General features: G+C 40.0%; 2 protein-coding genes across 5 annotated transcripts in view; one reads left to right on the top strand and one right to left on the bottom strand.

Annotated features, from left to right (window-relative positions):
* Window positions 1-4,277, bottom strand: part of LOC128684562 (low molecular weight phosphotyrosine protein phosphatase) — a 38,168-nt gene extending 33,891 nt beyond the window's left edge. The window contains exons 1-3 of one of the 3 annotated variants that reach the window (XM_053770823.2): window positions 4,255-4,277; window positions 3,750-3,808; window positions 3,107-3,291 (exon numbers count right to left, since the gene is read on the bottom strand). In XM_053770823.2, the coding sequence (XP_053626798.1) occupies window positions 3,107-3,291; window positions 3,750-3,795 (231 nt within the window). In that variant the 5' untranslated portion in view covers window positions 3,796-3,808; window positions 4,255-4,277. Of the gene's footprint in view, window positions 1-3,106; window positions 3,292-3,749; window positions 3,809-3,987; window positions 4,090-4,123; window positions 4,213-4,254 lie in introns of those variants that run through there. The other 2 variants (XM_053770822.2, XM_053770821.2) reach the window with 2 other exon arrangements.
* A 2,900-nt stretch (window positions 4,278-7,177) lies between these two features.
* LOC128684560 (uncharacterized) overlaps window positions 7,178-12,859 on the top strand; it is a 37,450-nt gene continuing 31,768 nt past the window's right edge. Inside the window, exons 1-2 of one of the 2 annotated variants that reach the window (XM_053770820.2) lie at window positions 7,178-7,509; window positions 12,291-12,467. In XM_053770820.2, coding sequence (XP_053626795.2) covers window positions 7,501-7,509; window positions 12,291-12,467 — 186 coding nt within the window. In that variant the 5' untranslated portion in view covers window positions 7,178-7,500. The remainder of the gene's footprint in view (window positions 7,510-12,290; window positions 12,468-12,859) is intronic. The other variant, XM_053770819.2, reaches the window with a different exon arrangement.

The following is a 12,859-nucleotide window of genomic DNA, read 5'->3' on the forward strand; positions in this document are numbered from 1 at the left end:
ATGGATTTGGAAAAGGCATATGACAGGGTGGATAGGGGGGCAATGTGGCAGATGTTGCAAGTGTATGGTGTAGGAGGTAGGTTACTGAAAGCAGTGAAGAGTTTTTACGAGGATAGTGAGGCTCAACAACATGTCAAATCATAAAAATCACTTCCCTCCACTCACTCCTATGTAACACATTCACATGGGCCTGTTGGATTCCCAAGCCCCTTGCATAAAAAATCTTTACCCCCTCCATCCAACCTTTCTTAGGACAACCCTTACTCCTCCTTATTTCCACCTAAGATTTACACACCCTCCTGGTCATCCTATTTTGACCCATCTTTCAATGTCCAAGGCACCTCAACCCTCTCCCCTCCCCTTCAGCCCTGAATAATATTTTTGGCAGCCCAACACCTAATCTCCAAAGTATGAATTCTCTGCATAATTAGCACACCACACTGCAAGTGCAGCATGGACACTTAGAAAAATGAACAGTTAAAATTCCTAGTAAATAAATTATGTTCTCAGGTATAAATTTTACAACTTTCAGTGACATGTAATACAAAAAACTAATAACTAAATATAATGATTATTTTTAATTAACAAAGCTCAGTACAATATACTAAAGCAGTAGTGCTCATATGGAGAAACCAATACAAAACAGTAAAGGGTATTTACAAAGAGATAGGGTAGTACATAAATGATCTGAGTTCAGTTCTTAAACACCGTATTAAAATCATTGCCTTCTTTTGCTCAGTTTTAAATTCACTAAGAATGTTGCACTTTTTCAGTTCATCTGTTAAGTTATTCTACATCTTTGGTCCTTTAATTTGCATAGTATTCTGCAATGTTCAATCAAGAAACTATAGTCTTAAAATCCTGCACTCTAGACAGAATACAGTACAGTGGACCCCCGGTTAACGAACTTTTTTCATTCCAGTAGTATGTTCAGGTGCCAGTACTGACCGAATTTTTTCCCATAAGGAATATTGTGAAGTAGATTAGTCCATTTCAGACCCCCAAACATACACGTACAAACGCACTTACATAAATACACTTACATAATTGGTCGCATTTGGAGGTGATTGTTAAGCGGGGGTCCACTGTATTTTCTTTGTACTCTTATTTTTACCTTGTGTGTTTTTAATACAGTTCTGTACCTTTTAATTCTGTAATGTTCACTTTTCAATTTTCCTTGGGAAAACTGGGTTAGAATCCTTTTTTCATAGCCATTTATGCAGTACATAGTCAGTTTTTATGGCTAAACAAAGGGGGCTGTTTACCTTTTTTCTGCATGCAATTACCAAAAAAATTAATTCTGAGGTTAGGTTTTCTCAATATCCTTGCATGTAGTACAGATGTTAATAAAGAACTGCGTGCTGAAGCGATCAATGAAAGAAAGTCGGATGTAATAGCACCAAGTGAAATCAACTTCCTCAACCCCAGATGAGGTACAAGCAGGCCCCGCTTACACAGTGGTTAGGTTCAGGGCTATGGCTGTAAAGTGAAACAGCTTTTTTTTTTTATCACTTAAAAAGACTGATAACATGTTTACCATATATTAAGTGAGAAATAGAGCTAGGCCTAAAATATGCATCAATCAATCAATCAAGTTTATTCTCTATAAGGATTACAATGCGAGGTTTACAGATTTTGTATATTGTGTGGTTTACATGTTTTAAAATACTATTTACATAGGGGGCCACTAGGACACCTAGCATGGCTAGGCATTTCGGGCAGACTTTGATTAATTCTAAACTTTAAATTATTACAGATTATGGTATTAAGGGTAAGTGACTACATTATAGTTTGTAAGTTTAGCAATGTGAATGCTTTTGTTTTTGGCACAATACATAGTGTCTATATTGGAGTATCATAGGCAAGCTTATGACAAGTTAGGGTTCATTATTTTAAGATTAAGATTTGTATTTGTGTTTATAGTCGATGGGTGAGTGAGTGTAAGTGTGAACCACCAGGTGGTTTACATGTAGTTAGTTGATGGGGTGTATCAGGGAGATAAGATGTTTTCTAACTGTAGTTTTGAAAGTGATGAATGTGTCTGCAGTTCTCGAGTTTTCAGGTAGGGTGTTCCAGATTTTAGGCCCTTTGACACATTGAATTTTTGTAAAGGTTTAGTTGGACACAGGGAATGTCATAGAGATGTTTGTGTCAAGTGTTATGCCTGTGGGTCCTGTCACAACTATCAAGAAAGCATTTTAGGTCAAGGTTAATATTGGAATTTAAGGTCCTGTAGATGTAGATTGCACAGTAGTAAGTGTGGATGTTCTGAACAGGGAGTAAGTTTAGATCTATGAAGAGGGGGGGGTGCACACATTCAAAATAAAATTTTTATTTCTTTGATTGGTACAAAGAATGCCACATGCTGAGGCATTTCAGGCAGACTTAACCCAATACTTAGGCTATTTAAGTCTAGACAGGTGATGGGTGGAAGAATACAAATATTCAAAATTTTACTCTATTATTAATATGAGGTAGTACTTAAAATATTTTCATCCTTGGCTTATAGTAAGTGAATACATTTATTGTAGGAAATATGAATAAATAAAGAGTGGGTATAATTGAAAACCACTGCAGTAGCAAATGCTGTAAAGATAAGTGCTGTAAAGTAGGGTCCTCCTGTATACTTAACATTATCTTCGTTTAGCTCTGCAAAGGATTATGATGAACAGTGAGGATCTACAAACATTACTAGAGAGGATGAAGGCACTGCCTTACCAGTCTCAGTCACCGATGTTTAATATATGGCATAACTTGTAATCATGTACTTCTATACTATACTGAAATGCTGTATTTGGACATTTATGCAAGTTATTTTATTTTATTTTCAAGTCAGAAATAGTTATGACAGGCCACTCTCATCCCTGATCAGTCCATGATAATGATAAGTGTATTGTACTTGAAATTAACAATCTGATCTAACATTATCGAAAAAGAGTGAAATTTTGAGTTTCCTTAAATGTTAAGTTCATCTCCCTCTTGATTTTATAGAAATTTTTTACAGTACTCTTAATATATACATATTGTAGTCAATACACAGTATATTCTTAGGAAGGATTAAGTAAGAGGGATTTCTCCCTTCACAGGTAAATCAGCTTCAACTTACTTGTCTAGCCTTATGAGTCATAGGTATTTTGTGTCCCTTCATGACACTAATAGCACGAGAGTCAGGTCCTAGGCCAACGTGCCATGGTCCTATGGCACCTGAATCCACTTCCCAATCCGTGATACCTCGTTCCTTCAGTACATGGTTAAGCACAGCTTCTGCTATGGGGGACCGGCAGATATTTCCTATTAAGGTAAAAAATAATTATGTAAATGTAATTTTCCCAACACACCCATGCCATTAATGCGTCACTGACAGCTTTTGTATGAGTGAATCATGGTTTTTAAATGCTGCAAAAAGGAATTAGAAATAGTGTTATGTCTTGTTCAAGATTAATGCATGACATGAATCTAGTTTAAAGAAGTAACTAGAATTCTAGGCTGCCGTTGGTATGAAAGAGTACAGTATACCATAAACCAGAAACTGCATTATTATTTATAATAACAAGATAATCAGGTTCGATCCAGATAATAAGGTTCGATGGGAGATAAAATGGTCTAATCCAAGGATTATGAGCCCTTCAGGAACATGAAATAAATAAAATAAAGGCGACTCCCGCCCAAGTGGCCACAGTTGGCAGCGTCATTCTTGTTTTGACAGAATTCTTTACATATCACAAAGGAAATTTATGAAGTCAGCTCACCCAGGCAGATAAATAACACCTTCTTTCTTGCAGGTCTACCTGCCATGCTTGACACCAAGCTGAAACAAGAATAAATGACAAATCTTGAAGAATCCCAGTTACCACCGAAGTTGACACATGAATGACAAAACTTCTAAGCTGAATATGCTACCTCAATGTAGGTTTACATGACAGTACTGGATACCCATATTACATATCTAGAATTATACTATTTATTATAACAACTTAATTATTTTACAGTGACTGTCCCAGAAGTTCCTGTTTTGCAAGTGACTTATTTTCCAAATGATCCTGACATCCCCGTGTTGGGGTTGAGGTCTACTGACTACACCAACTCCAATAACAAGAACAAAAAAGCCGTAATTCTCCTTTACTCTCAAATCAATATGTTGTTGTTGTTGGGGTTTATAGGGCCACTGACAGCAACGCTCTCAAATCAATACTTTAATCCCTAAAAAGTAGGGAACGAAGTAAACTCTGGGTGTTAATACACTGAGAGACGCACATTCGGTGTATATATGTGCTGTATTGTTTGAAGGAGAGGGAAGATTTAAAATGACCTTCACTTTAATTGTTTTATTTCTTTATTCATAACGCTGTTAGACTTATTATTATTGCTAATCTACTGTTGTGGGCCCCTCATGGAAGGTTCCTTGATGTTGGTGAGGGGCTCTTGATTTAGGGAATTGGAACTGTGCTCCAGTTCCCCGAATTAAGCCTGAATGCCTTCCACATCCCCCCCCCCCCCGGGCGCTGTATAATCCTACGGGTTTAGCGCTTCCCCTTTGATTATAATAATAATAATAATACTGTTGTGGACCGTATCCTGATATAGAGCACCAAAAGACCCCAAGTGGTACACTGCATCTCCGTCTCAACTGAAGGACCCGGGTTCGAAACCAGGATTAGTGAAAACTTGGGGGATGTTTCCTTACACCTGTTTTCCCTGTTCACCCGTCGGTAAGTACCTGGGCATCAGCCGTTTGTTGTGGGTCACATTTTGGGAAAGAGGACCAGGAAACCTCAATGGAAATAAGCCACAAGATTTTGTTGGGTTATCCTAGGTTATTAATCCCACTAAGTTAATAATCGGAGTACAATCTGCCTTCAACAACGTCCCTGGTTTTCTTGCTTATGCCATTATAACTAATAAGTAAGACATCTCTAAGAAATGATCCCCTCAAGGGAGGTTCCTTGATGCTGGTGAGGGGCTCTTGATTTATGGAATTGGATATGTGCTCCAGTTCCCCGAATTGAGCTTGAATGCCTTCCACCCCCCACAGGCGCTGCATAATCCCTACAGGTTTAGCGCTCCCCACAATCTAAAAAAGATGTCTCACTGCACAATGAGTCTTCTAATAGTAATTATTAATTGTCACACTATGGTATTAGAGGGCACTCCCTCAACTACCTCAAGTCTTACCTCAGCAACAGAAGCCAATATGTGTACGCAAATGGGGCAAGCTCTTCCGCACAACCAATTACAGTTGGTGTCCCACAGGGAAGTGTCCTTGGCCCTCTTCTCTTTCTCCTATACATAAATGACCTACCAAATGCTTCGCAATTACTCAAACCCACACTTTTTGCAGATGACACTACATACGTCTTCTCTCACCCGAGCCCAGTCACGCTAGCCAATACTGTAAACACCGAATTACAGAAAATATCTACCTGGATGAGGACTAACAAACTTACACTAAACACTGACAAAACCTACTTCATTCAGTTTGGTAACAGAGCTACAGATGTACCTCTTAACATAACGATAAACGGATCACCTATCACAAAGCTAACAGAGGGAAAATTCTTAGGAATCCACCTCGATAATAGACTCAAATTTCATACACATGTACAACAAATTTCTAAGAAAATTTCCAAGACTGTAGGCATACTATCGAAGATACGGTACTATGTTCCACAGTCAGCCCTCCTGGCCCTTTATCACTCTCTTATTTACCCCTATCTCACCTATGGAATTTGTGCATGGGGCTCAACAACAATTAACCATCTCAGACCACTAATTACCCAACAAAAGGCTGCAGTTAGAATGATAACAAATTCTCACTACAGGCAACACACTCCACCAATATTCAAAACACTCAACCTACTCACCATACAAAACATCCATACTTATTATTGCACCTATTACATACATAGAACACTTAACTCTGATATTAACCCTCCCCTCAAACATCTCCTTGCCAACCTCAACAGAACACATGACCATAACACAAGGCACAGATCACTCTTTGATGTTCCTCGTGTCCATCTCACGCTATGCAAAAACTCAATGCACATAAAAGGCCCTAAAATCTGGAATTCATTACCTGTAAATATAAAAGAAACACTACCTGTTTACAAATTCAAGTCTCTTCTCAAAGTTCACTTACTCACTCAAAACCAAATAAATACTGAATAACTGAACCTTATAAATTGTATATCCAAAATGTTACTCACAATTATATCACATAAATGTTAAACCTAGGACCCAATCTAACTTTGTTGTTTTTTTTTAAATACACTACCAAACAGAATACTCCATTCTACTCAATGAACAGCAATGCATGCAACCATATGACCTGTCTTTGTAATACTCATTTGTGCTTTATAGTTATCTGTTTACAATAATGTCTTATCACTGATTTCATCATTGCTTAGTTAATCTTAAGTTAATTTTAAGCCAGCCCGTAATGCTATGCATATAAGTGGCTTTGGCATGCTGCTCTTACCTGTATTTTTTTTTTTGTACCTCTGTATGTATGCTTAAATTTCTAAATAAATAAATAAATAAATAAATAAAGTGAATTAATGTGACACTAAAGAAAGTTTTTATGCTATATTTAAGGATAGACTGTATACTTTATACATGTCTTCAGATAAATAAATGTAATATTTTTAGTTATATAATGATTGTGATATGTTTAAGGTAAATAAATCTAAAGCGAAACCCGGGTATTTCAGATGATCATCTAATCAGGTAATCAGCTCAGGTTTGATTCTCGGGCTGGGCGAGATATATTGTCACATTGATTTACATCTGTTAACTATGCTCACTTACCAGAATATAGGTATCTTATCTTATCTGGGGGCTAGTCGATTGTTTTTAAGTCACAACCTAGGGAAATAAGGTACACCTTAGGTAGGGCTGGACTTTTACATAAGTTGGCTCAGGTAGGATAATATTTCTTAATCAACAGATATGAAACTGTTGTGTTGTGTTGAGTTGCAAGCGCGCAACAGCCAGAGATAAGTTATGGGTGTTGTTACACTAGCTGAAGATTGTGTTGCTCTCGTGTCTCCCTCTGTTTGATTATATATATCATGTTCATTTAAATGATGTTTTCGTTGACTGGTTTAAGCGAACTTTACAGACATGCTCTACAGATGTAAATTAAACAAATTAATTTAAGGTTGCGATAACGTACCCCGAGATAAGATTAGTGGACAGTCCTAGTGTTCCCTCAAGTCTTAGTATTATCCACACTGCGTTCTGTATTGTAAGTGTTAGTGAAGGGCTTTCAAATGCTTGATATGCTAGAAAGATTCATGTCATCATGCAGTGGAAAAATAATATTGATTAATGTGTTATAGAAAGGAAAAAGTTCATTCGAAACACACAGGGCTTTGTTTAAAATGCTGAAAGACTAAACAAAAACATATTCTCAGTAGTAATAAGACGTCGTCTCAACCACTATCAAAACTGAAACATAATCCAGTTCGTCATCACTTTCAACAGGTCTCAAAACAACTTATGTCTAAGGTAATTTAATTTTAAACTGAGTGACAAGACAGCATCAGAGTGAAACTCTGTCTGTTGATCAAACCATCCTGCTTGTTTGCAATCGTGTCATTACGATTTCTTAAGTCATGTTGACGGCAGTGAAGGGACTTGAGCTAGAGTTCGTCACGGCCACGCTAGCTGGAGATTCGTCTGTAAAAACTTGCATTTGTGGTCACAGAGGTGCCTGTGCTGACCTTCCTATGGTGTAGAAATATACCTAGTTGGATGAATCTTATTGTGGCTATCTGGTCTAGTGGCTAACGCGACGGGCTGGAGTTTTGAGACTCTATGACCGCGGGTTCAATCCCGGCCGGGGGTATGGTTTATTTGCAATCGTGTCATTACGATTTCTTAAGTCAAGTCCTGTCTGTTGATGTTTATGTATAAAACTTCATTTTCATAATGTCTAAATTTGTTAAGTCCACTATTAATCGTAATAATAATAGTAATAATAATCTTTACATTTGATGGGTTTCAAGTTTGTTTTTACTTACGTAGCAGCGCTAAGTTTTGATTGTAATAATAATTTGCAGCTTGGCCCTGGGCCAGGCTTGTCTGGTGCTTGCATGATCAACCAGGATGTTGCTGCTGGTGGCTCGCTGGCACGTATATCCATCATAGCCTGACTGATTTATCACTTAGGGGAGGTACTTGTCGAGTTTTCTCTTGAAGACTTCTACACTTGCTTCGGCAGTGTTCCTGATAGGTTCTTGTAAGACATTAGTTTGGGCACATGAATGCTATTACAAGGTTTTCTTATTGTGCCTACGGTGACCCTGCTTGTTGCTGGGTTTATTAAAAAAAAATTAACCAATATCTCTCACTCCAATGTGTTATGGCAGAATACAGATTCGGGACTAAGTTCTCAAGTAATTTCCACAAACATATTATCATGTATCTCTTTCACCTCCACTCCAGTCAGCACATAGTTTGGACTTTCAGGCATTCCCAGTGATTTATATACTTAATTGGTTCTATGAGGGCTGTAAATGATTTTTGTCTGTTCCAGCCCTGATATATTTCTTGCCCTGAATGGAACCTTCAACAACGAACACTCTAAGCGAAAGAGCATAAGCTATTTGATTATACCTGGAAAGGGTTTTGGGGGTCAACGCCCCTGCGGCCCGGTCTGAGACCAGGACTCGTGGTGGATCAGGGTCTGATCAGCCAGGCTGTTACTGCTAGCCACACGCAAACTAACGTACGAGCCACAGCCCAGCTGGTCAAGTACTGACTTTAGGTGCCTATCCAGCGCCTTCTTGAAGACAGCCAGGGGTCTAACGAACGAACGAAAGTTCAGGTAAGATCCCAAATGGGATGAGCGGGGAAGACGGGACAGACGAAGAATAGTGCTGGAGAGGAGTGTTCTTAGTCGTAGAAATAGAGCCAGGGCTTAACCCAGCAGCGAAGGCGATCGTGGGACAGATATTGAGAAGAGAAATTCAGGCTCTTCTGTTAGGACTCCAGTGGGGTGAGCGAGGAGGAAGGGACATGCGACATTTAGGGCTAGAGAGGAGTGTAGAACTGGGCCATGTCTTAACCCAAAAGCTAAGGCGAACGTGGGTCAGAGAATGGTACCTGTCATAGAAGGTACCTGTCAGTGAATCCACGGTTATTTGTAAATAGGGTTTGGAGCAGGATCATGCAAGGAGCAGAAAAGGTTGTGTTGGTTTGTGGGTCTGCGAATGTCTTCATCAAGGAGAGTGGTCCAGTAGTCATGTCGTGTCTCAAGTTTGTCTATCTGTCTGTCACTGAGCGTCTTCCAGTACAGATTCAGCACAGGGATGTCTAATTGCGCATGGAGAGACTCGCTTGTGGCGAAGTCTTCCCACCTGACATCAAGCACCCAGCGCAGCGCCTTGTTCTGGACACGCTGCAGTTTAAGTAAGTTTGTTTTTGCTGCAAGAGAAAGGGCTAGAGGAGAGTAAGTTATTAGAGGACGTATTAGGGATTTATAGAGGTGTAGTTTGGTGCGTTGAGAGGCATGTTTCAGCTTGTAGAGGCCCGCAAGGGCCTTACTAGTTATTGCATGCCTTGAGTGAATGTGTCCGTGTAAACGAAGAAGGTAGTCAAGATTAACGCCAAGGACAGTGACAGATTGTGTGATGGGGATATAAGTGCGGGTGTCAGCTGTTCTGAGCTCGACAGGTAATGGATGATCACGTTTCCTGTAGTTAAAATATGTAATGCTGGATTTAGCTGCATTGGTTTTGATCCTCCATTTTTGTTCCCAGATGGCTATCCTGTCGACCTCATTTTGTGTTTTGTGTGTGAGTGTATCTATATTGGCATGAGTGATAAGTTGTGTAATGTCGTCTGCATAGGCTAGTGTGATGGAGTTGTGGTATACAGGTGTTGGAATGTCGTTAGTGTATAAAATGTAGAGGGTAGGGGAGAGGACAGATCCCTGGGGTACTCCGGCTTTTAGTGTGAAGTAGTCAGAGTAACAGCCTTGGAATTTGATTCTCATGGTACGGCCGTCTAGGAAGTTGCAGAGGAGTAATGATAGAGTCAGGAAGGTGTTTCAGGATAATATGGTTTAGGCCAGAAGCACCAGGAGCCTTGGGAGGAAGGTGTCTGAGGAGAGTTTTAATGTCTGTGTTGGTGAAAGGAGTGTCGAGTTCTTGGGAGGAGGTAAGAGAGTCTAGATGTATGTGGCTGTCTGGTGTTGTTTCTTGTGTGTGTGCAGTGTTCCAGTGTTCTATGTTCTGAATGTGTTGAATAACGTTAGGGTGAGGTGGATGAGCGTGGAAGATGTTCTCCCAGATGTGTTTGAAGATATTGGTAGCAGCCTGCGGGTCTGAGATGTGTGTGTTGTTGTGGGTGATGTGTTTGAATTTGTTGGTGGGAGTTGTGCCTCTGATTTTTTTGATAAAGTTCCAGAAGGCTTTAGTGTTTTTAATACGCTGCTTGTCTGCTTGCACCTGACACTTACTGTGTTGTCTCTCAGTGTACTCGTGGCGCCCTTGCTTTTCAGTGGGAGAATGTTGCATCTCCTGCCGAATCTTTTGCTTTTATACGGAGTGATTTTCGTGTGCATGTTTGCTACCAATCCCTCTAGCATTTTCCAAGTGTATATTATCATGTATCTTACTCGCCTGCATTCCAGGGAATACAAATCAAGGTACTTCAACCGTTCCCAGTAATTTAGGTGCTTTATCGTACTTATGTGTGCCGTGAAAGTTCTTTATACACTCTCCAAGTCAGCGATTTCGTCTGCTTTGCAGGGGGCAGTTAGTGTACAGCAGTATTCCAGCCTAGAGAGAACAAGCATCCCTAGTTTTGAAGGTTCTCATTATCCATCCTATAATTTTTCTAGCAGATGCGGTAGATACATTGTTGTGGTCTTTGAAGGTGAGATCCTCTGACATTATCACTCCCAGGTCCTTCACAGTACTTTTTCGCTCTATTGTATGGTTAGAATTTGTTGTATACCCTGATACAGTTTTAATTTTCTCAAGTGTTCCATATCTGAATAGCTGAGATTTCTCTTCATTGAACTTTATATTGTTTTGAGTGGCCCTTATGAAGATTTGGTTGATGTCCGCTTGGAGTCTTGCGGTGTCTTCGATGGAGGACACCCTCATGGCAATTCGTGTGTCGTCTGGAAAGGAAAACACGGAGCTATTGCTTACCTCTGTCATCTCTGTCTATGTCAGATATGAGGATAAGGAATAGGATGAGAGCAAGTACTGTGCCTTGCGGAATAGAGCTTTTCATCTTAGCTGCCTCAGACTTTACTCTGTTTACTATTACTCTTTGTGTTCTATTTGTTAACAAGTTATAGATCCATCTACCAACTTTTCCTGTTATTCCTTTATCCCGCATTTTGTGCGCTATTACACCGTGGTCGCACTTGTCGAAGGCTTTTGCGAAGTCTCTGTATACTATATCTGCATTTTGTTTATCCTCTAGCGTCCAGGACTTTGTCATAGTGGTCCAGTAGCTGGGACAGGCAGGAGCGACCTGCTCTAAACCCGTGTTGCCCTGGGTTGTGTAACTGATGGATATCTAGGTGGTAGGCGATCTTGCTTCTTAGAACCCTTTCTAAGATTTTTATGATATGACATGTTAGTGCTATCGGTCTATAGTTTTTTTGCAATTGCTTAACTGCCACCTTTGTAGATAGGGCTATGTTTGTTGTTTTTAGCGAGTGTGGCACCACTGGCACTATTTCCCTTGTTTTGAAAGCTTTCATTATTCACCCTGTCCTTTTCCTGGCTGTTGTAATTTGTGGCTAGTGCTCTACAAAGGAGCTATGTCTGCATCATTCAGGCCTCTGGGATTTCACCTAAATCTAAGGTCTTTCTGCAAAGTACACCGAGTACTCGTGTTACTGTTATTTTACACTTCTTTATAAATAAGGAATTCCACGTTTCCGATCTAGGTGTTGCTTAAGTAAATCTTATTTTTTTGTGCAGCTATACTACCATTATCACTTTATCATCTCCATAACAACACTGAACACAAAGTATTCTCTCTACTGGACTATCATACAACCTTAATACTATCTTCACCTACAGTTTACAGAAGACCCGGGCCGGAAGTACTGGCAAATCCCTACAGTTTACATTATTTTACAGCCTTTCTAGTGAAGCCAAATTCACCGATAAAGCAAGTTAAAACGCACCCCTCAAAAATCCAATTGTTATGAACTTATAGCTGCTCCCAAATGTTCATTATTTTTCATTACCTAGGGACTGAAATTATGAATTTTGTAGACTATTAAACTAATTCCTCACGTGATACGTTTCTTGCAGAAGCGGACGTCGGTGTTGGTGTGGGTGTGTCGGTTGTGGGCGGTGAGTGTTTTGCAAGAAGGCATGGAGGTGTGGTCACGCTCCTGGCTTGTTGATAAGTTCAGGTCTCCCTATATGTGTCGCGTCTCAGTCAAGATCGACGAGTGGTGCATGGTGCCATCCCTCACCCACCCCATGGTAGGTCACACTCATCCCATAGTAAGTCACACCCATCTCATGGTAGGTCACACCCATCCCATGGTAGGTCACACCCATCCCATGGTAGGTCACATTCATCCCATGGTAGATCACACCCATCCCATGGTAGGTCACACCCATCCCATTGTAGGTCACACCCATCCTATGGTAGGTCATACCCATCCCATGGTAGTTTACATCCACCCTATGACAGATGGTAAGTCAAACCTACTGCGACCATTTGACATTTCAAATCATATGACATTATCATCCATCAAAGACACTGCAAGTCTCCAAGCGGACATAAATCAAATCTTTAAATGGGCCGCAGAAAACAATATGAAGGTCAATGTACACAAATTTCAATTACTCCGCTATGGAAAACTCGAGGA

The sequence above is a fragment of the Cherax quadricarinatus genome, chromosome 4, assembly GCF_038502225.1.
Source record: "Cherax quadricarinatus isolate ZL_2023a chromosome 4, ASM3850222v1, whole genome shotgun sequence".
Taxonomy (NCBI): domain Eukaryota; kingdom Metazoa; phylum Arthropoda; class Malacostraca; order Decapoda; family Parastacidae; genus Cherax; species Cherax quadricarinatus.